This window comes from Larimichthys crocea, chromosome XIII (genome assembly GCF_000972845.2).
Source record: "Larimichthys crocea isolate SSNF chromosome XIII, L_crocea_2.0, whole genome shotgun sequence".
In the NCBI taxonomy this organism is placed as follows: domain Eukaryota; kingdom Metazoa; phylum Chordata; class Actinopteri; family Sciaenidae; genus Larimichthys; species Larimichthys crocea.
In genome coordinates this window covers 28,540,426-28,563,164 of record NC_040023.1, presented here as the reverse complement: position 1 = coordinate 28,563,164, position 22,739 = coordinate 28,540,426, and the positions used below count along the sequence as shown (strand labels likewise).

The following is a 22,739-nucleotide window of genomic DNA, read 5'->3' as shown; positions in this document are numbered from 1 at the left end:
TGTGTGTGTGTGTGTGTGTGTGTGTGTGTGTGTGTGTGTGTGCTGAGCTGCAGTCGCAGACTTATACAGAGCTTCTGAATGATGATGATACGTGATTAACCTCCAACAGCAGTAATGAATGGGGTCTGACTGAAGTGTTGGCAGCGGGTGACGTGTCAGACATTTTGAGAATTTGCTCAGTTCAGATGAAAGAAGCGCCCAAACCGGAAAGATCCGGACACAGAGTCAGTGGGCTTCTGAATAGCGTGCACGCTCATAAATAGAATATGGATATGAGACAGTTCCCCAGTGTTAGCACAGCTGAGGAGATGGCTCTTATCTAACTTTTGATTATATTTGGAACTGCTCAGACCTTTGACCTAATTTGAACATTTTTATTCTCGGGCAGTATCTTGGCTCGCTCCTTCACACTGCTGACAAGATACAAAAGCCACTTGTCCTTCAAGGTCAGTTTAAATGAACACACACACACACACACACACACACACACACACACACACACACACACAGCCATTGGATTCAGAAAAAGTGTCCTCATGTCTTCAGCTTCCTTTTTAACTCAATTTTTAAGCTGCACGTTTTAAATAACCCAATCGGAAAAAGCAGAGAAGAGCTCATGTCGTCCAGGTCTCTGTTTGCAGCCTGTTAAATGTGCCCATGCAAATGAGTGGGCGTCTCGTGCATGCTGCGATGTCTTGCAGGGGCTCTGACATTTGCAAGCTTTTCCATTGCTTAGGCTCGGGCAAATTGCAGAGGGCATTCACACGCGTCCCCGTGGGAGCCAGTGTGCAGCGAGAGGGATTAAGCAGCACTGCTGGCACTGTTAGCCTCACGCTGCCCTTGTCCTTGTGGACTGAAGGAGCATACAGGATGCCTGCCTAAAGTTGGTCCCAGTAGCAGCCCAGCTCTTCACACTTCATTTAACTTTATTTTGGCTGCTGTGTCAGCATCAAGGCGATACCACAGTATATGGTGTCCATGGCGCTTTGATTTGCATTCGCGTCTGCAACACTCTGTCATTGAACTGACATTAAGTTTATTTATCGGCTTTTTATGCAGCGAGTGATTTTTAAGGAGGTGAAGACAAATCTTTGTTGGTAGTCTTCATGACCTGCATTGCTCTCTCTCTCTTGAATTGAGTGCATATGTTTGCATATAAACATTTGATTTTCTGTCTGCTGCTTATCCACATATCTTTTCTTTTGCTTGAGTTTGGTCTCCCAACAGTACACCATGTTTTAATGCAACAATAGTAAACCAATATATCCTTCCTGTGTGTCCGTGGTCATGCCAAGGGCACTGAGTGTTAGTGTGCACCGTGTAAAATAACACAGTCAGCTGCATGTCAGGACACTTTGTATCTGTCATGGAAATGTTGTGGAACAAAACACATCAGATAAAAAAAAAACGGGGGATGTTCCATATTTGTAGCCTGCTTAATATGAATGCAGATCAGTCTCCACTTGTCTGTCCTACAGTTTCCAAATCTAGACAGCTCGATCAGGTCCTTTGTAGAGCTGGAGCGATTAGTCAATTAACCAATTTGTCAAATACCAGAATACTAACCACCAACTATTTTGATAATTTATCAATAATTTTTAAAACCAACATGCCCGACATTCTGTGCTTAACTCTTATTAAAAGTGATGATTTGCTGTTTCTCTCTCACACCAAACAAAACTCAACATTTGAAGAACCTCATCTTGGACTGTGAAAAAAATCAATTTTTCACCATTTTTGCTCCTGAGTATTTCTCAAACTTTTCACACCTGCTACCACCACAGAAAATATCAGCCTCTCCAAGTACCACCATTCTGACGAGTTAGCGTAGGCGTAGACAGCTCGACCAGGTTTATTACTGATAAGAAGGTTATTTACTGTTCACTGTTGAATGCTGAGCCAGTTCAAGAATCTGAGATAATTTTGTTTTAAAAGTGGCACTCCTGATCTGCACTCCTCTTTCTAAAATATTTCCCATTTGGAGCCACGATTGCAGAATTTTTGAACCGTTTCATTTCACCTCCTCTTACCATCTTGCCATCACATTTAATCTCATAACTAATCATGGATGTATGCGCATGCTACGTGCATGAAAGTGACTGCGTTGCAGGCTGATACTGAAACTAAATACTACAGGAAATATCAGCCTTTTAAATGACATTTCAGTCACAGTTTACTTTCAAATATCGTAGTATTATAATAGTTATTCAATGAATAACGTTTAAAAACATATTTCAGAGATTCCACCGCGCACCACTGGAGGAAGCTTGCGTACCACTGTTTGAAAATCAATATCAAAGGCCAAGCAACTAATTAAGAAATTGTGGGCAGATAAATGGATAATGAAAGTAATCCTCGGTTGCAGCCTTAGTCCAGTGTATAGAAACTGTGCATCGACCCACAGGTTAACACAGGCTCAGGAACACTGTAGCACATGATTGCAAATGAGAGTAACTACAGATTTCTGGCAGCTCCTTACAGTTTTTAGAGGACATCCACTGATAGGAACAATCTTGTAACACAGTGAAACATTGGGCACACCCCTCCATCAGTGGGCTGTTAAGGTCTTCAAGAAACGATTCCCTAATGGATATTTAGGGATGATCCATCCATGATGAAACACTGGGCTGTTCCAGACAAACACTATAAAGAATGGACAGAGCATGAGTGACGTCACCCATAGGTTTCTCAAGCACTGCTGTCGCCATGTTGGGCGTGCTGCTGCTTCTGCCTCCCGGTTCATCTAAATATAGACATAGATGTTGATCATCGGCGGACCTATGGTGGGCTGAATGAAGCCTGAGTCCTCTAACAAGCCACCTGTAATGGCCACACTGTTAATTCTGAATAACTTTAAGCTTTAATATCATTTGAACAGGTGAGTTCTATAAGAATTCACCCGCAGTGCTGTTGTCATGACTTGTCAGAGCAGGAAAAGCGCAGGTGTGTTACTAATATCATTACCGGTGGCTCTGTTCTATTTAAGTGTCCCAGTAAGCTGTGACAGCGTGACAGTAAAGGGAATTCAGCCATCATTCCTTCTATGATTTATACCTTTTCCTGCTATCGCATGTCAAAATTACAACCTTCCACCTCACTTGACTGTAAGTCTCGGCCTGCAACGCCGTTTGTTGTGATTCCCGTTCGTCCCCCATGACCGTGTGTTCTGTTTCACCAGTCTTCCGCCGCAGTACTCGACTCTGATGCCACTCTGTGAGGCTGCATGTTGACCGTAGCTCTGCCACGATGTCATCGATTTGACGACAAGTTCTTAAAGTTACCCCGTCAAAAACAACTATTCAGCCAATTCAGGATTATATTAGCATAGCATGGTACAACTCAGCATGTCTACTGGTGCTCCTCTGGCGTCTCTCACAGCTGCCTTGCATTTACGAGTCAGCACTGATGAGCCTCCATTCTCCAGAAGACTTACTCAACTATTAACTACAGCCTCAGAGTCTTTGTCAGCAACAGCTTTTATCTAAATCACCTTCTCCTTCTTGAACACATGTCTTGGTCTTCATCATCTGTTGCTTCTTTATGAGGCGTTATCAACAAAAAGTAGTTTGACCTGTCTCTTAATTATGTACTCTTAAAACATATGCTCGCATGAGCATGAGGAAATATTAATTTGTTTTCTTCTTTGAAGTCTTACATTTAAATATGCTGCTGTCATGTCATCTTTTCTATGAGTGGCCTTCCTGCAGTACAGTACTGAACAGCCTCACACAAACATCATTAATCCACAAGGTACCGTTAACCAAATGGTGAATTAGATGCAGGTTATCTGGGCCCACAGTCAGTGTGGCTCTAAAGGAAGAAAAGAAAGTCACATTTAATATGCAGACTTTATCCGTTGGGAATATGTTACAGATCATTTAAATTCTTCAGCAGACAATGTATATACGTATATACCATCGGTTTTCAGCAGCAAAGCCGACATTGTCTGGAGAAGCTGAACCTAGCTGCATTGTGAGCCGCCTGCATTGTGCCTGTGTGAATTCACTGAGTTTGATCACACAATGACCCTGTTGCCAGTGACATATTGTACTTGCAGGGATGTCAAAAATAGCCCAGGGACTATGCTCGGCTCCCGCAGTACAGAGACAGCGAGCAAGAAAACGGAGGAGGAGCGGAAAGAGAAAGAGCATGACAACTAAGGAACAAAAAAAAATAAAAATACAGGAGCAAATCGAATAGAATAAAACAGTGTACAAGATAAAGAAGAGCATTAGGACAAAGTTAGAGCAGTATGGTGAGTTATGGAATAGTACTGACCCATAAGAGTCAGACAGAAAGGGGGAAAAAACAAGTATACAGGCCTGTTTAGGTCTAGGCTTGTGTCAGCACGTCTACTTCTGTGTGTGTGTGTGTGTGTGTGTGTGTGTGTGTGTGTGTGTGTGTGTGTGTGTGTGTGTGTGTGTGTGTGTCTTGGTTTAGTTTGACCTGATTTAGTTTACTTTGTGCCAGAAGGCCATTTTCAGAGATGGGAAGAGGCAGCTCCCTAAATCCCATTTTGTCACATATTGGATGTCACGCCAAAGCACAGACTTGAGATCATCCCTCTCCCTCCTCCAGCTGTGCTCAGGTGCACGTCGGTGTGGGCATGCGCCTCAAACGGTAAATCGACGGTCCACTCAGAACACTTTAACACTTGTCACATTCAACTATTCACACATACACTGATGGCAGACACTGCCAACTGTGATATAGCACTTCCTTTCCAATGATACTGAGCACACACATTTACACATCGACGACAGCCACAGCCGCTCAAGTGAGGAGCAAAAATGGCAAATAATTAATTCATGTGAAACCTTTGTTGTAAGGTGGTGAGGCTCGCCCTCAGATGGGTATTTAGCATGCTAGTTGCCTCTTGTTTGCAGGCAGCTGCTGGCCGTTAACCGTTGGTTTGATTTAGAGTCTCTCAATGACTCACTTGTTCTCTCAGTATGCAGATGAGAAGAGTCGAGAGCAATGCTCTTGTTCTTTTCTCCGTGCCTCCTCACAGTGTAATTTGTCTTGACATATACAGGGAGGGTGACAGGGGATGTCAGGTTAGGAAAATGTCTCATTTGTTCGCCAAGGTAAACAACCACTATTCCCAAAGGTGAGAGCTGAAACCAGCTCCGATGAATCCCTGGATTGTATCGCTTACATAAAGAGCACTGCAGTGTTATGGACTTAACTATTGATTTGTTAATTATATCAGTGCTCTCTGGTGTCTGCTGCACTGCTAATCAGACTTCTTGTTGTGTTTTTGTTGGCTCTCTAAATACTTTGTTCTTAAACTTCTGTTCTTTTCTTCCCTTTTCTCCTTACCTACCCCGTCTTGTCCTTCCTTTCCCCTGCTCCGCCCTCTTTTGCCTCTCCCTTTCCTAAGTCGTCCGGCGTTGGATGTCTCGTCGCCTGCCTCTGAGGTCGGAGGCCAGTTGGAGTCGGGAGGTGGGTCCTCAGCAGCAGCAGTAATGCGTGCTTCAGTGGCAGGCTGCAGGATGAGTGTGGGTGCACTCCTAAACGGGCTTCTGGTCTCCGTAGTTGCTGCTCTGCTTTGGAAGTATTCCAAGCTGAGTGAGCATGCCGCCTTGTTGGAGGAAGAGCTGCACATGACACGGCAGTCCCAGGAGCTCTCACAGGCCCGTATAGACTACCATGTTGCCCTACAGGCTCTTCAGGAACACGGCACAAGAATGGTCTGCACTGGCAAGATGCACACCGACCGCATCTGCCGCTTTGACTACCTATGTTACTGCTCCGAGGCAGAGGAGTTTGTTTTCTTTCACTCCAATTCCTCTGTCATGTTGCCTAACCTGGGGTCTAGGCGCTTCCAACCTGCCCTGCTGGACTTGTCCTCAGTAGAGGATCACAACACCCAGTACTTCAACTTCTTAGAGCTCCCAGCTGCTACTTTAAAGTTTATGCCCAAGCCTGTGTTTGTACCAGATGTGACACTGATCCTAAACAGGTTTAATCCAGACAACCTAATGCACGTGTTCCATGATGACCTGCTCCCAGCCTACTATACTATGAAACAGTATTCAGACTTAGATGATGAAGCCCGCCTGGTTTTTATGGAGGGCTGGGGTGAAGGCCCACACTTTGACCTCTACAGACTTCTCAGCGGCAAGCAGCCACTGCTCAAAGAACAGCTTAGGAACTTTGGCAAACTTATGTGTTTTACGAAATCCTACGTCGGCTTGTCCAAGATGACCACCTGGTACCAGTACGGTTTTGTCCAGCCACAGGGGCCCAAAGCCAACATGTTGGTATCAGGTAACGAGATCCGTCAGTTTGCCAAAGCTCTAAGGGAGAAAATGAACATCACGAGGGTGGAGGAGATAGAGAAGGATGGAGGGAGTGCAGAAGATGAGAAAGAGAAGAAGGATGAATACATTGTTGTGTTTAGTCGTTCAACAACAAGGCTGATATTAAATGAAGCAGAGTTAATCATGGCGCTGGCCCAGGAGTTCCAGATGAGAGTGGTCACAGTATCGCTGGAGGACCAGTCTTTCCCCAGTATCGTCCAGATGATCAGCAGTGCTACCATGTTAGTCAGTATGCATGGAGCTCAGCTGATCACCTCACTGTTCCTTCCCAGAGGAGCTGTTGTGGTGGAGCTGTTCCCCTTTGCTGTGAACCCAGAACAGTACACCCCGTATAAAACCCTTGCCTCCCTTCCAGGCATGGACCTTCATTATATCTCCTGGAGGAACACGAAGGAGGAGAACACCATCACCCACCCAGACAGACCCTGGGAACAAGGGGGCATCGCTCACTTGGAGAAGGAGGAGCAAGAGCGAATACTGTCAAGCAAAGATGTCCCGAGGCACCTGTGCTGCCGCAACCCTGAGTGGCTTTTCCGGATCTACCAAGACACCTTGGTGGACATCCCTTCTTTTCTGGAAGTCCTGAAAGAAGACATGAAGACAAAGCCCAGCTTTAAGAAGACAAAGCCGGCCAGTACGGTCCATCCAGGCCGGGTCAGAGAACCCCAGTGTCAGACCTCAGTACAAACCACTAATGAAGCTAAACTCACAGTCTCCTGGCAGATCCCATGGAATCTGAAATACCTGAAGGTCAGAGAGGTGAAGTATGAGGTGTGGATCCAGGAGCAGGGAGAGAACACCTACATGCCTTATATCCTTCCTCAGCAGAACTACACTTTTTCAGAGAACATTAAGCCCTTCACCACATACCTGGTGTGGGTCAGGTGTATCTTCAACAAAAACCTTCTGGGCCCCTTTGCAGATGTTCTTATGTGCCGGACTTAGTACTAACACCTTTCCAGTTTCATGCTGTGCGGTTTTACACAAAAGTTGAGCCATGCTTGTTCCAGACAATCAAATTGGAAAAGTGGGCCGTTTGATTACAGTCTGAAACTCATTATGGATTATCTCTACAATCCTAGAACAGGCTGTTGAACTCTTGCACAGTGATGTTTCCCCGGCCAGCACAAAGAATATGGAACAGACCTCTTGATGAACAGCAAATGACTTGAACTACAGGTTCAGAACTCAACGGCAACAGCAGTAAATGAATGGAAAGTCCTGTAGCTATGAATGAATGGTAGAATGAAATATAAAGAAAGTGCTAAACAACGACTCCACTGAAAATACCAGAATTCTCTAAATCAGCAGATTTATTTATGTGCAGAATAATATATAACATGTTTTTTAGTATTAGTCAAAACACTGATTCTTTACCTTTTACAGTATGCAATATAGCTTTTCTGTGGAGAGCGAGAGAGATTTTAGAATAGCAAGATTTTTTATGTTTTCAGACTTGTCCAGTGTGTGCGTTTGCGTGTGCGTGCGCGCGTGCGTGCGTGTTAGATACCTGTGTGGCTTAGTTTACCTACCAACTGTTTAATTACACACACTGTTTTTTGCAGAACCTAGCCAAAACCAAAGCAACTTTTTCCACATAGTTTCAGCCAATCATCATTCATGCCATATTGCTTTCTCATGCTCTAGATCTCTCTTATACTGTTTGCTAGGAACTAAACCCGTTTCTAAGGACACTGTGAAGGATTTGTGTGAAAGTTGAGCAAGAATTCTCACGATTGTCACAGTAATCCATGTTTTTGACCCTGAAAGCGAACATATGTGTAATTTTAGAACACTTTTTTTGGAACATGTTGTGATTAAAGACCACGCTATCTTTAAATTGTTCCTTTTACAAGTGTTATTTCCACTGTTGTGCACAGCCACAAATAATTAACATTCGTTTTTCTGCATAAATAAATGATTTTTCTCTAATTGGCACTAATTACAACTGTAATAATTATAATGTTCTGTGGAGAGTGAATCTATTACACCAGGCTATAATTAGAGTAAAGCTTCCTGTAAGCATCAGTATGCTGCTGGACTTACTGGTCTGATCTTAGCGCCTTGTGTAAAAGCATTTTCATTAAGATAACAAGGTGTGGTGCAGCGCGGGATCCAACCGCCTTGTGTAAAACTCTTAATTATAATAGAAATTCCCAGCTATGTGTCTTCTTACTCTCCTCGGGGGGCTTTCTAGCTGATAAGAAGAAGCCTGCTGTTGGATTCTGCGTCCAAAGTCGGCTGTTGAAGTTGTTTTTGTGTCTTTTTTGCTAATGAAGTGCTGCTTGCTCATAGCTAGGCTGCAAAAATGTATTTATTTTTTAGACACTTGAATTGGAGGCGTAGGTACGTATGTGGTATTAGATATGTAGCAAGAGATGGTTTATGGGATGGCACAAATGAAACAAAACACTGCCATCAGCATATTGTTATATTGTGCCATTGTTAAGATGATGTCATGTATTTCATATCTCCGACCGGTCCTCTAAACATTACTTTGCCCTCTGGCCGCTCTAAAGCTCCTTTTCCTTTACCTGACATCTTAAATTTGACATATTCGCTATCCTTCAGTTTTTTTCCCTTACTGATACGTTGTTTTTTTTCCCCCCAAAGTTCTGTCGATGCATGTTTAAGAGATTATTTGAAGCCATTGTTCTGCGTGCAGGATGTGATTGTTTAGATATCTATGTGTTTGTATCGTTGGTTAGATTTCTGTGTGCCCCTGCCCCACCTCAGTGGAGACATCATTCTGTATGTGCTGAGTGAAATGAGAGTCTCTGTTTTCTATTAGCAGATAGTTTGAGTTTCTTTTTCAGTGACTGTGATTGAATAAAGAAGCTTATTTCTTACAGTAACCGTTGTTTCAGCAGTTTTATTTATCAATAATGCATTTATTACAATCATTAACCCAATATCATAGAATGTCATTAAGAGGCAAAAGAAAAGGGCTATAAAAGGGACACACAATTAAGCTTTTCTTATTGTCTCTTGTCTTGCCACCAAATGTTTCTGCTTGAAGAAACATTTGTGTTCTAGTAGATCCACTTAAATAGTGCAGTTTGCATTTTCTTGCTAATAAAGATTAATGTGAGTGTAAAGTAACCTTGTAAAACAGCAGCCCTGGATATTTACTTCTAGTTTAATAGTTAATAGTTCAACATTTTACACACAATTCACATTCTCGCTGACAGATGAGAAGATTGATACCACTCATAAGTTTTTCCAGTATAGAAACCACAGACAAAGCCTAGCTTAGCATAAAGACCAGATACAGAGGCAAACAACTGGCTTTGTTGTCTCCTATGGTTAAAAAAAAATCTGCCTATCAGCACCTCCAAAGCAGGGTAATTTACACGGCAACCTAAGTAGGTGTCAGGTCACGATGGGTTACTTATTTTTATGAACGGCTGCACTGGAAGGCCGAGCTGTCACAGAGAAGAATGTTTAAATATGAAGATAACAGTCACTCCTGGAACGCGGATCAAACATGGGGAGGACGTCTGCTTCAGAAAGTAACAAATTATACCCCAATGCTAATATTAGAATAGAAAGATGTGGGGGAATGGATTATATAGCAATTCAACTGCCCAATAAGCGGTTACAATGGAGTGCTAATCCAATCAGCTGCTGGCTGTAGCTTCATATTTAGTGTTTAGTTAATGGTTATTTAGTTAATAACATGTTGAACTAGACCTTGAATCATGATATTTTTATATGAAGTATATGTAAGTATAAGTTATTTTACACTTCATACCCAAAGGTCTAACTGTGAAACACCCTGAGAGCTCCAGGTTCATGGGTGTCAACTGGACTGTGCTAATTCAGCTGAGAACCTGATCACATCATATAACACGAGATGGATGAGGTGAGTTCTGTTTCATGACCTAATCTTGAGGCTCTATTTAAGAGGACCGGTTTTAAAAGCTGATTCAGATCCATGCTTCTGTTGCATATGTACACATTTGTGTGTTTTATCAAATGACCACAAAGCAAATCTGGGTCCAAGTAGCAACATAGACAAATGGTAAGAATGGGGACAGCAAGTTATTTTTGACCCGGGCCACCTGAGCAGTTTAATCCAGCCTTGATCTCATTTTTCACATAGGTGCATGGAAGTTGGAAAAAGAATTTTTGCTCTTACGAGTCACTTCTTCACCTTAGAATAGTCGGGAGGCTTGAGGAAATGTTTAAAACAAGTGCTGATTACCCTGAAAATGAAACTGGAAGTTATTAAAGATGAACTGAAAGTCATTTTGATAGGATGTGAATACATTTGTAAGATGTGCGTGTTAGTCGTACTTAAAGCATCCTTGAAACAGAGAGGAGGAATCTCAGCAGGGTTGACCTGAATGTCCCTCTCAGAATATGAGTGCAGTGTGTGTAATATAAAAGCTGATGATAGCCACAGCTTATGAGCCTAAAGCCAGTGTTTACCATGATATAAAATCAAAGTTTTTCAATTGACTGAATGAGATGAAGGAGCTTCTTCCATCATCTTCACTCCGTAAAGCAAAAGAATGTTCCACCTGTGCTCTAAGAAACATTTCTTGTGTTTCATCAGGAGTGTTTCATCTCCTCACAGTACAGAGGGGAAATCATACTGCGAGTGAAACACTTTTAATCACCATCATCATTTAATATCATTTAATAATTCATTTTGCTTAACTGCTTACTCTTGTTCAGGGTCACTGTGGGCCAGAGCCAGTCCCAACAGAGTCTCCAGTCCAACTCACTTGTATATAATTAGACAGTGGGCGGAAACACATGGGGATAATATGCAACACGGAGCCAGGAATCAAGACCAAAACTGCTGTTGTTTCTATCGTTTCTATTATTTCTAATATTATGTTACACTCTAAAGTTGTTAGTGAGATCTGTAAACATAGACTCTATGTATCTATTGCTCCATTTGACTTATTTTAGTGTGATACAGAGACAAACATTGATTGACAAAGAATGCCACATCCAGATAATTGGAACTCTAAATGGGACTATATATCACTGTGAAGAACAACTGGTGAAATAGCCAGCATGGGGTCACTGTCAGAGACAGAAAACATCCACTGAATCCACTCTTCTGCAAAGGTATTCCAATCCTACTACAAAGTTTTGAACACAATATGATGAAGGTTCGATGCAGATCGGAACTAAAACTGGATTTAGTGATCTGATATGATTTCAGGATCCTTCTTATTTTCTAACAGTCTAGTTTGAAGATTTGATTCAATTACTAAAATTTTATCAGATTACTTCTAAACAACTCAGCAAAGAAGTTAAGTACAGATTTCAGATGTTGGCCAAAGCAAAAAAAATAAATCAATGTAGTATAAAGCTGGAATTTCATTTTGACTATGAGTACTACTATCTGGAATGGAAATCTATGGACTAATAAAGTATACATACAGATTGATACACTTTGACATCATAACATTTTAAACATTTTAAAACAATACTTTTCTACATGGTATCTACATCCTGTATCATAATGTTCATCTAAAGCTCAATGTCACATGTGTCATGTGGAATAAAAACAGGTTTACTTTTAACTTAATGTTTTTAGCATCTATCAAAGAAATAAATTCATTATTATCAAGACCATGAAAATGAATTTGTATTTGAATATTTCACATGCATGTGAAATATTCTTGTGGTTGGTGAACCACCAGTGTGGTGAAAGAGTTTATCAGTCCTTTGGTGCCTGCTTGTCATATTCACTCGATGTTGATCTAATTTAGGTTAAGTTCTACTCATTAATAATACTAATACTAATATCAACCAGCAACTATACCTCCCTCCTCCCTCTGATCATCTCTTCTTTACTTTTTCCAGAGGTTGTCAAAAGATGAGAGTACAGATGCATGAGAGTCAGAGGGTCTTTGGGTGAACTGAAACACTTCTTTATGTCCTGTCCATCTTTCATGATTGTGTCAATCCTTTGGCTAGTCCATAAACAGTTGAACAAAGGACCTCTTGTCTTTGAGAAATTATTTTTGCTGATCGAGCAGGTCACGGATCATGAACAGTGAATCAGAGTCCTGCTCAGCTTTCTTTGGCCCATGACACAGAGAAACATTTAAAATAAAATGAAAACGAAAGCTTCTTCTGCTAGCTGCCAAGAAATTCACAGCAAAAACTATGCTGGTACAGGAAGACCAAAGCCTTAATACAGAATGATAGATTCGATCAGTTAGCTGTTAAATCCACGTCAATAGCTTGAGAGTTCATAGGCTATCCAACACACATGTTTGAACTCAGATTTACTAAAGCACACACACAGGTGACCACCATCTCCATCTTCCCACTGAGCACTCCTCCACCCCATCACACACATTGACAGACCAGTTTATTATTTATTAATGAGCGCATTCCATTACATTCACCATTTCACCACGTGACAGAGCAATCGCTCTAAACAGCCAACAGTATTATGTTAGATGATGTTGATATTCGGTGCTATTTTATTAAATTATGCACTATATTATATTTCCATTTAAACACTGACACACAAAGTCATCAGTACTTAAAGTCTGTGTATGAGCAATTCTGAGATTTCATTCAAAACACATTAAATATGTTGGAAAATAGTGAGATTTCATTCAAAACACATTAAATATGTTGGAAAATAGTTGCTGAAAGCATGTGAAGAATGGGAATTAGTCAGTTTTTCACCAGTTTTCAGTCTAGGATTTTGTGGGCGGTCTTTAAAGGGTGGCTCGATGTCACACTGAGGCCACCCTGAACATACCCCTGCACCGCTAGCAGAGAAACAGAGATGAATTCATCTCACTCAGAGTGTTTCAAAGTTAGTCATGTCATTTTCTGAACTCATCTGACACGTTTCAGTCGCTTCAAAATGGCTGCTTGACCGCTCCCATGAGTGGGCGTGGCTTCAGCACATTCAGAGGGCACGTCCCCACAGTCCTGGAGCTGAGAATTCATTTTTACCTGATTTTGACACCTAACTTCTTAACTTGTTGATATTTTTAATCATTCAAATTTGGCTGGGTGGTTCATAACACTTTCTTCTTTGTCCTGACAATCTCAGAGTACACATTTATTTTACTTTACACAGACCACACCTTCCTGACTTTGCTGTTGTGTGGCAATCTTGTGGCAATCTTTGGGCTCCTTCAGATGAAAAATGTACCCTGCAGAGGCGTCCTGGCTACATTTACGTCCTGGGCGAACTACCCTGCTAGTTCAGCAAAACGAAATATGACCAAATCCAGTCATCTTCTGTGGCTGATAGCAACATATTAGCAAGAGGCTCATAAACAGCCTATAGCTGCTGTCACTGACGTCACTCACAGAAATCTGCAGACCTTTATCTTCTGCCCGTTTCTCCTCTTCTTCTTTTCTTTGTTTTCTAAACTGGGCACCTGATGCTTCTTTGGTTTTTTACTTTGGTCCATGATGAAGACTCCACATCATTAACCACTATACCTTTGCCAACACTGTCAGTTCACCCATAAGGTCACATAGATGACTGAACAGATTTTTTTTTTTTTCATTTTTCACATAACCCAATTACATGTAGGTATATGGGTCTATGTTAATTCTAGGAATGAAATACAATTGATTTGGAAGCAGTTTGTGTTGTGTGGCCTGCCGCCTGGGATCAGTCTATCCCTCGCCCCCCTCCACTATGTCTCTTCTGACACACACACAACCTGTATGACTCTCAGCAGTCAGTTGACGTGACAATGAGGGCGCCCACTCCACTAACTTGAAAACCGGCCCTGGTACCCTATATCTGTTTATACATAGAACTGTTGTGATGGCGGTTAAGAGTGAAATGGTTTAATCTATGTATTAGACCGACAGTGTGACGTTTTCATTTTATTCAGGTAGGTTTACCCCTCATTTATATCCCATTATGTGTATATAAGGATCCCAATATATATTATAGAGGTCAACATTTTGTCAAAGAGCACTTTACCCAGAAAGAGACTCTCTTCAGTTCCCACAGTGCTCTCTGTTCCCGCGGCTGTTTTCTGCCAGCTTAACTGCAGAGACGAGATGCTGCCTGACAGTTGCAGATGGGCAGCGCCCAGCTAAGTGACAGTGGCCTTCCCTCGGAGCGGGAGAGAAGAGGGAGCCCACAGGAGCACTGAGAGGTGGACTGTTGTGTAATGGAGTGTGTGTGTGTGTGTGTGTGTGTGTGTGTGTGTGTGTGTGTGTGTGTGTGTGTGTGTGTGTGAGAGAAAAGGCATAAAACAGCCACATATTGCATACGGTGGGTAAAGTGTTAAATCGACCTCGTCTGACTGACGTTAAACACGGTGAGCTGTGTAAGGAAGAGCATGATCTGGGTCTCAAATGGATTCTCAACCTGATTTAAACCTGGCAAGAATAACGTGTTTTCATGAGCCTTAGGAAAGAAAATGTTCTGCAAATGTTTCACAGGAGTTGAATATTTGAATAACTCCCCAGAGCGTATTTATCATCATTAGGGATGAAATTACATGAAATCAACCTTCCAAGTATGTTTCCTCCCTCCTCCACCCTCCAGTGTTTTATTAGCTTTGGTGTTAACACAGAGTGGAGAAATATGAGGAGCTGAGACAGGCTGTGAAATCTTTGATATGTTTGTGTGTTTTTTTCCTATATCGTGCTACACAGAAAGAGACAATTACAGAATAATATATACTGAATATTGTTTGCAGGAGGTGCAACGGTGCGGGGAATAGCGATGTGACATCAAAGGTGTCGTATTTGAATCTGTCAGCTGAATGCAAACATAATTCACAAAGGCACATTTATTGTGAAGAGGTCTCAGTAAGATTTCTTTGCAGCCATCGCTCCGAGCATTGATTGTTGTTTCCATTCTCTCTATACATTCGCAACCTACATGGTTTTCCTTTATCAGCCACCTCAGCTGATTTACATTTGAGAAGGCAAAGAAGAGATTCTCCTCACTTTTGTCCGAGGATAATGCGGCCTAGCTGTGCTCCAGCGGTTCCAAAATAAATCACTTTTTATCTGGCATTTATGGAGCATGAGTGGATTCCAGACAGCTTTTCCTTTCAGATTACATCAGACACCTGACCCTGCAGGCGTCCTGAGGGCTGCTAGCAGATAAAGGTAGAGTGAGAAAGAAGCCAACGCAGAAAAAAACAATGTTTGGAATATGAAAGCAAAGCATCATGGGAGCATGTTTGTTTCTTCCCTTTTGAAAGTCCTTATGGCTCTCAGTATTTGTTACGACCAACAATATGGGCATTCTTTACAGTGTTATTGTGCATTCAGATTGAATATGAAGCTATTTTATAATCACTCAAGCTGCTTGTGTTTATTCACCACAGTCAGTACATGTGTACTGCATGTAGCCAAGTATACACTCATTGTTTTTTTCTCTTATTTATCCTCCAGACACTTCATCTTGTCTTGAGGTCATAAAGTTAGAGATAAGTGCATCAGACCATATTCAGTCAAAATAAGTGATCTGCAGAGCAGAAATAATGTTTTTGAGTCAATGATCTGGTCAATGATGCACGTCGTATTTGCTTACTAGCAGATCTTGATCCTCTAATATGGCAGGATACAGCACAGTCAAGATGTGAAGCTAATGGAAACTGGGATTCATTCATCTCATGTATCACTTGTATGACGGATCAGTAAATATCTGGTTGTTGATCATTTGTGACTCATATAGGCCAGTTCAGTCAACAGTTGGTATAAAACTGAGCAGTTGAAAATAACAACTGCAATAAAGATCAACTTCCAGCCATGCTGGATTAAATTCACACTTCCTAAGCATACTCAGTTTTCAGTAATGGCTCATCAAGTTAACAAAGAAAGGAAAGGGAGAGATTTTTATGATTCTGAGCAATTAAATTAAATTTGATAAACAAAACTTTGGTCAAAATATGAGACAGCGTTTTCTGGTTCACTTGAATTTCAAGGACTTTTTAAGCACTTTGTGCTTGAGCTATTTTGAAGGTACTCCAGTACTTGATTTTTTAATCCTGCTATAACTAAACAAAAAAACATCTGTTTTAACCAATGGGTTCATAGGTAATTGGCAATTGGAATCTGTGGCATTGTGATCAGGATATCCCTGTAGTGCAAATGTTGAAATGTTCTTGAGATAGTAGGTGGCATTAGAGGGACGTTCAGGGGTTAACCTGAACCATTAATAATCCTTCTCTGGGGACCCTGAATGTCCATGAATATACACTGTTCCCTATAAAGTTGACATTTACATTTAGTCATTTAGCTGACGCTTTTATCCAAAATGACTTACAGAGAAGGGAAACAATCAAGGTATAGTGTGATAAGAAGCGTTAGTGCGGCAGTAAGTGCTGTGACAATTCTTAAAGGGGTAGATTTTGAATGTCTAGTTGTTGGTAGTGTTGGAGAGGAGGTCCTCTCTGAAGAGCTGGAGGTCTTCAGGAGGTTTTTGAAGGTAGAGAGGGACGCCCCTGATCTGGTAGGAACTGGTAGGACGTTCCACCAACGGGGAACAACAGACGAGAAAAGTCTGGATTGCCTTGAGTGGACAGGTGGCAGAGTCAGGCATCATTCATTGGAGGAGCCCAACAGTCGTGAGGTAACATATGCCTGTATAAGGGCATTCAAGTAGGTGGGTGCAATACCAGTGGCAACTTTGTAGTCAGCATTAGAGATTTGAATTCAGCGCAGGCTGCAACAGGTACTCAGTGGAGCTTGATGAGCAGCGGGGTGACGTGATCTTTTGGGTTGATTGTAGACCAGGCACGCCGCTGCGTTCTGGATCATCTGACGGGGTTTCACTGTGCAGGCTGGGGGGCCCGTCAGGAGGGCATTACAGTAATCTAGTCTTGAGATGACCACAGCTTGTGTCAGGAGTTGAGTAGCATGTTGAGTTAGGTAAGGTCTGATTTTTTCTGATGTTGTAAAGTGCAAAGTGGCATGATGGGGCAACTGAGGCGGCATGATTGGAAAAGGTTAGTTGGTCATCAATCATAAAAAGTTTTTCACCACCCTGGCGGGGGCAAGACTTAGGGAGTCAGTGTTGATGTTGATGTCGTGGTGTATAGTAGGTTTGGCTTCGAGGACCAGCAGTTCAGTTTTTGAGAAGTTCAGCGATGTGGAGGTGATAAGCCTTTATCCATGTGGTGATATCTGAGAGGCAATTGGAGACCCATGCAGAGACCGAGGGGTCCTCAGGAGGAAATGACAGATAGAGCTGAGTGTCATCTGCATAGCAGTGCTAGGAGAAGCCTTGTGAGTGGATAATCGGACACAGGGAGGTGGTGTACATAGCAGTAGTAGGGACCCCAATACTGAGGGAACTGAGGGTACCTGGGGAATGAAATATATATTTTTACCTCTTCTCATGAAATGAATTCTTGATAGGTTCTGAAAACTTTATTAATCAATGTCTTACAAACATATCACAGTAAAAATGAAACCACACTTAACCTGATGTGTATAAATAAGAATAAGAGGAATGTGTCTGAAAACAAAACTATTCCAACTTTATAGGCAACAGTATATGTTTGACAAGCTGACTACCAACACTTCTTCCAAACACAAATATGAACACACACACTTTTTGGTTTAGCAAGGAGTGACATTTAAAATGTTTGGATCTTTATGCTAATCTAGGCTAATTGCCTCTCAGCTCCACCTCTGTATTTATTGTATATCAGTCTCCTTATGTTAGTGTTCCTCTTAAATCAGTGTAAAAAGCACTTGCATGTTGTTTGTGCTCTTTTTCTGCAGATGTTCAGCAGGGTGTTGTCCTGAAGTGTCTCTGCCCTTTATTCTGGACCTGTGTTAAACATTTGACTTTGTCAGGCCAGCACTGTAAATACAAATGAACTGTTCAAACATCAGCTCAAGCATTTCAGACACAAGTCAACCTAACCCAACCAAAAGATGATATCCAAACCTTCCTCATCCATCCATCAGAGCTGCATACTGTTCCTGCTACAAACTGGTGATTACCTCTTTTGCCTCTTTCTTTACAATTTGCTGCCTCACCTCTGTTTAACCTTTCCTTCAATCCACTGTGTGCTCTTTCCCTCCTACACTATCACAAATCAGATGGCCTAATCTGTCACAAACTCAAATTACATGTCAGGGGTCAATAGAAGTGCAATAGAAGATTCACCCTGAACAGTATTCACAGAACATTTTTATCCCTGAGATCAAGATCCAGCTGTATCGGCTGTTCTTTCACTGCACATTAGAGCAGCTCCTGTATTTACCTCTTGATGACACTGCTGATAATCTTTTTTTCTCACCCCTGGCCGGCTTGATCACATCATTTGTACACATCAGTGCGAGCTTGAACCCTTTTAGGATCGAAGCGATGACCTTACTGTATATGTGAGTTTTCGGTTGGATTTCTGCAGCGAGCTTTGTATTCAGACAATGCAGCTGTAACCTCCCCGTCACGATCCTCCAAAAGAGAGCTTGGACTCACTATGGGTTTCTGGCTTTTCACAGAAACAACATACTGCTGTGAGGAAGGGTGTAAGGTTAATCTGTGTGTGTTTGAAGTCGGGGTTGTGCCTCATTGACTCTCTCCCTTTCTTCTCTCATCACCCTATTCTTCTTCACTCTCTCTATCTCTTCCTCTCTCTCTTTCACACACACACACACACACACACACACACACACACACACGTATCAGTGCTTTGAACTGTGACTAAAGCTTTCTGGTGTCTCACTCTGTATTTTTTCTTTGCCCCTCTTTGATCTGTGTTAAAAGGTTAAGGTGACTTTGGGGGATTGGGCAGTACAGGGAGTGTGTAAAGTTCATGTTAGAGAGTTTCTCCCTGTGCCACTGGCTGCATAATAAAAAATGTTTTCCCCTCATTAGCGTAGAACATGAACACTTTTAATAGTGCATGACTATGTTTAAATGTTTCACACAGATGTAAGCCCTATAATGAGGAAGCCTTACGCTCATATTTCTCACATTGCAGATGATCACATGACACAGGTGCCTAACACAACCCCTCTACAGAGACAAGATCATGATTTAAATTTCACAGACTGGGATGTACTTGTGCTGAAGATACACAGGTGGACAAAATAAGGGGAACACCCAACAGTACAACGCTACCCTGCAGTGGTGACTTTCTACTGCTGTTGTCAGGTTTACAGTTACCACAGTTACCACTGGTGCGGTTACTGTTACTATTACTAACAAAGATATGACTATCCATGTGACTGTAAGATTTCCAGTGGTTTTAGTATTATAAAGCAGGTCTATGGTCTATATAAATAATGTGAAAGTATCCATCCATTCATTTTCCATAACCACTATGTACACCAACAGCTGCACCTCCAGTCACCCGTCTGCTCCTGAAATTCGCAGATGACACCACCCTCATCTCTGATGGTGACTAGTCCGCCTACAGGTGGGAGTTGACCATCTGGTGACATGTTGCAGCCAGAACAACTTAGAGCTTTAAAGACAGTGGAGATGGTTGTGGACTTCAGAAAGAGCTCAGCCTCACCTCCCCCCCATCACCCTCTGTGACTCTACAATCAACACTGTGAAGTCTTTCCGCTTCCTGGGAACTATCATCTCCCAGCTGAACATCAGCTCCGTCATCAAGAAAACCCAGCAGAGGATGTACTCTCTGCGGCAGCTGAAGAAATTCAACCTGCCAAGACAATGATGGTGCACTTCTACACAGCCATCACTGAGTCCATCCTCACCTCATCCATCACCATCTAGCACGCTGCTGCCACTGGCAAGGATAAGGGCAGACTTCCCACCTCCCGCCAGAAGAACAGTTTTTTCCACTACTCTTTGTGTTACATTAACGCTCAGCTTGGACTTGTTTTGTAATATACTATAGTTGTATATTTATAATACTACTGTGAACATTGGCACATTTATGAACACTTGACTGGTACTTACCATCACTGCACAGCTGTACTGCTCTTTTTACTTTTAAAACATACTATGTATTTAATTATATTGTTATGTTTTAATAGTTTATATTTAGAGAATGTTTGTCATGCACCAATGACACCAGAACAAATTCCTTGTATGTGTAAAATCGTACTTCCTTCCTGATTTCTGATTTCTGATTTGTACTTATCAGGGTCGAGCAGGGGTACAGACTGGAAAAGTCGCTGGGCTGACAATTTAGAGTCACCAAATACCTGTATGTCTTTGGACCATGGGAGGAAGCTAGAGTACCCAGAGAGAATCTATATAAACATGGGGAGAACATGCAAACTCGAATCAGAAAGGTGTCAGCTGGGGGTTTGAACCCAGGAACTTTCTTGCTGTGTTCATGAATTGTGCCTTTAAAGCAGCCGCCAGCACTTCCGTAAGGTTGTGATGTCACAGATATATAGCCATGCCCCTGGCACAATGCCCCAGGACACACCAAGTTCAAGTAGGCTATATCTCGTTACCTGTGGTTGGCCTGGCTATGCGCCACGCGGAAAACAGTGAGCCAATCAAAAGAGAAGCTCATTAATATTAATAAGACAAAATGCAATACAAAACACCCTGTTCATGCTAGAGAGCTACAGGGTGTGAGAAAGGAGATGCAACTATATTGAAATGATTGAATTCTGGTATTTATAACCACAAATTTATCTTCTTATAGATGTAAACAGTCCAAATAAAACATCAGCAAATATGTAAAATATGGGACCTTTGATATTACACCTGTGACTACTAGCAGTAACAGTACTACCTTACACTAAAACAATTATAACTATAGCTACCACTAATACCAGTGTGATTACTACAGCTGCATTTGCTACTAATGGTAAATGGACTGTACTTATATAGCGCCTTTCTAGTCTTCCGACCACTCAAAGCGCTCTACACTACATATCTCATTCACACACATTCATGGCATTGGCTACCGTACAGTTTAAGGATTTAAGCATTCATACACCGATGGCACAGCCTTCGGGAGCAACTTAGGGTTCAGTATCTTGCCCAAGGACACTTCGGCATGCACCGGGGAGCCGGGGGATCGAACCGCTGATCATCTGATTAGTGGACGACCCGCTCTGCCTGTGAGCCACAGCCGCACTAATGCAGTAGTACTAATCGAGCTCCCTTCAGTTCAGTGCTGACACTTCAACCCCCTTCACTGCATACACTCTTGACATCCCCCTTACTTATGTTACTTGTTTACTGGCACTTCAAGCCCTTTCAGTGCTTGCATTTAACCAACATTTCAAGTCCTAAGCGGCTCCTGAACTCCTTGGCTTAAAGTACTAAAAAAAAGTTCAGTTCTTTCATTTCTTTCATACAAATACAGTTCAAAAGTTCAACATTAGATGACATTTAAGCTGTCAGATGTTTTGGAAGAAATAAGCACATGTAAATCTAACAGTTCTCCATCACCAGCAGAGAAACCTACTATAAGAGACATGAATGTCACTAGATTCATCAGGTCAGCACTTCCCACTTCACATAAGACCCACGTAGTGTCTCTATGACAGCTCAACAGGCAGCTGTGGCACCCCTGGCGCTGAGAGCAAACTTGAACAGCGGAGCCGCTGTGCTAATGTCACAAGAAAAGCACGATGAATGGTTTCCGTTCTGAATCGGATCATGATGCTTTTTTCAGATTTCAACCTTGGTGCAGACAGATGGAGGCAGTTTGTCATTAGCATAATTCCCCCACACAAATTCCACAGCTCTAATGGGAATTAGAGAACACACAGATCCCCTTTCTCGTTACTTCTGTGCCAGTGTACACCTGTGTGTGTGTGTGTGTGAGAGAGAGTTATTATGGTGATACACTGCTCATCATTGTTATAGCAATGCACCTAAGGGAGGATCTGTGTGTTCAGTCTGGTTAATGAGACAGCTTCCAATGAGCTCCGGCATCACCTCTTCATAGGGATGGATGGCCGCGGAGAAAGCTGCTCTCCACCTTTTTTCCAGCTGTTCTCTGCATGGATCTTATGGTTCCTTCTGAGATCATTTAGTCAGCACGTTTATGTCATGTCATGTCATTCTTTATTTGTTTTTCTCTTTCTCTTTTTTGCTCTTTTCCCCTCCATCCATTCAGAGCAATCTCCATCCATCTCTACATTTTACCCTCTGAGCCAGGGGAGCCAGTGCAGAGACATCAGCATAAATAAGGGATGAGGTGGTGTACCATTACCACATACACAAACACACACACACACACACACACCATTGACATCCCCACTCTCTTCCATCAGAAGAAGGGGAGCGCAGGGCAAAGGTTCCCTGGGGAGGATGCTCATGTTTTCCTTGAAGGAGGGAGACGCCAAAAAGCCAGAAAAACAATTCAGAGGACTGGGAATTCACTCAGCCGGGTGGGGTGAGCTCTACCTCTTGGATACATCATTCAGATGATTAATAAATCTTTAAACTTTGGCTGAAAATGAAGGAAATTATAAATAATAATGTAGAAATTTGTCCCTGTAATGAGTGCTGAAAAATTGATAAGACAATTA

At 42.1% G+C, this 22,739-nt stretch overlaps 1 protein-coding gene across 8 annotated transcripts in view; it reads left to right on the top strand.

Annotated features, from left to right (window-relative positions):
- pomgnt2 (protein O-linked mannose N-acetylglucosaminyltransferase 2 (beta 1,4-)) overlaps window positions 1-22,739 on the top strand; it is a 49,319-nt gene that overhangs the window by 9,063 nt on the left and 17,517 nt on the right. For 3 of the 8 annotated variants that reach the window (XM_027286863.1, XM_027286861.1, XM_027286860.1), the window contains one exon: window positions 5,384-9,175. The exons of 1 other annotated variant lie outside the window; for it this stretch is intronic. In XM_027286863.1, the coding sequence (XP_027142664.1) occupies window positions 5,469-7,271 (1,803 nt within the window). In that variant the 5' untranslated portion in view covers window positions 5,384-5,468 and the 3' untranslated portion in view covers window positions 7,272-9,175. Of the gene's footprint in view, window positions 1-388; window positions 447-5,383; window positions 9,176-10,086; window positions 10,192-10,431; window positions 10,531-12,155; window positions 12,247-22,739 lie in introns of those variants that run through there. 4 more of the 8 variants (XR_003463579.1, XR_003463581.1, XM_027286862.1 and 1 more) reach the window with 4 other exon arrangements.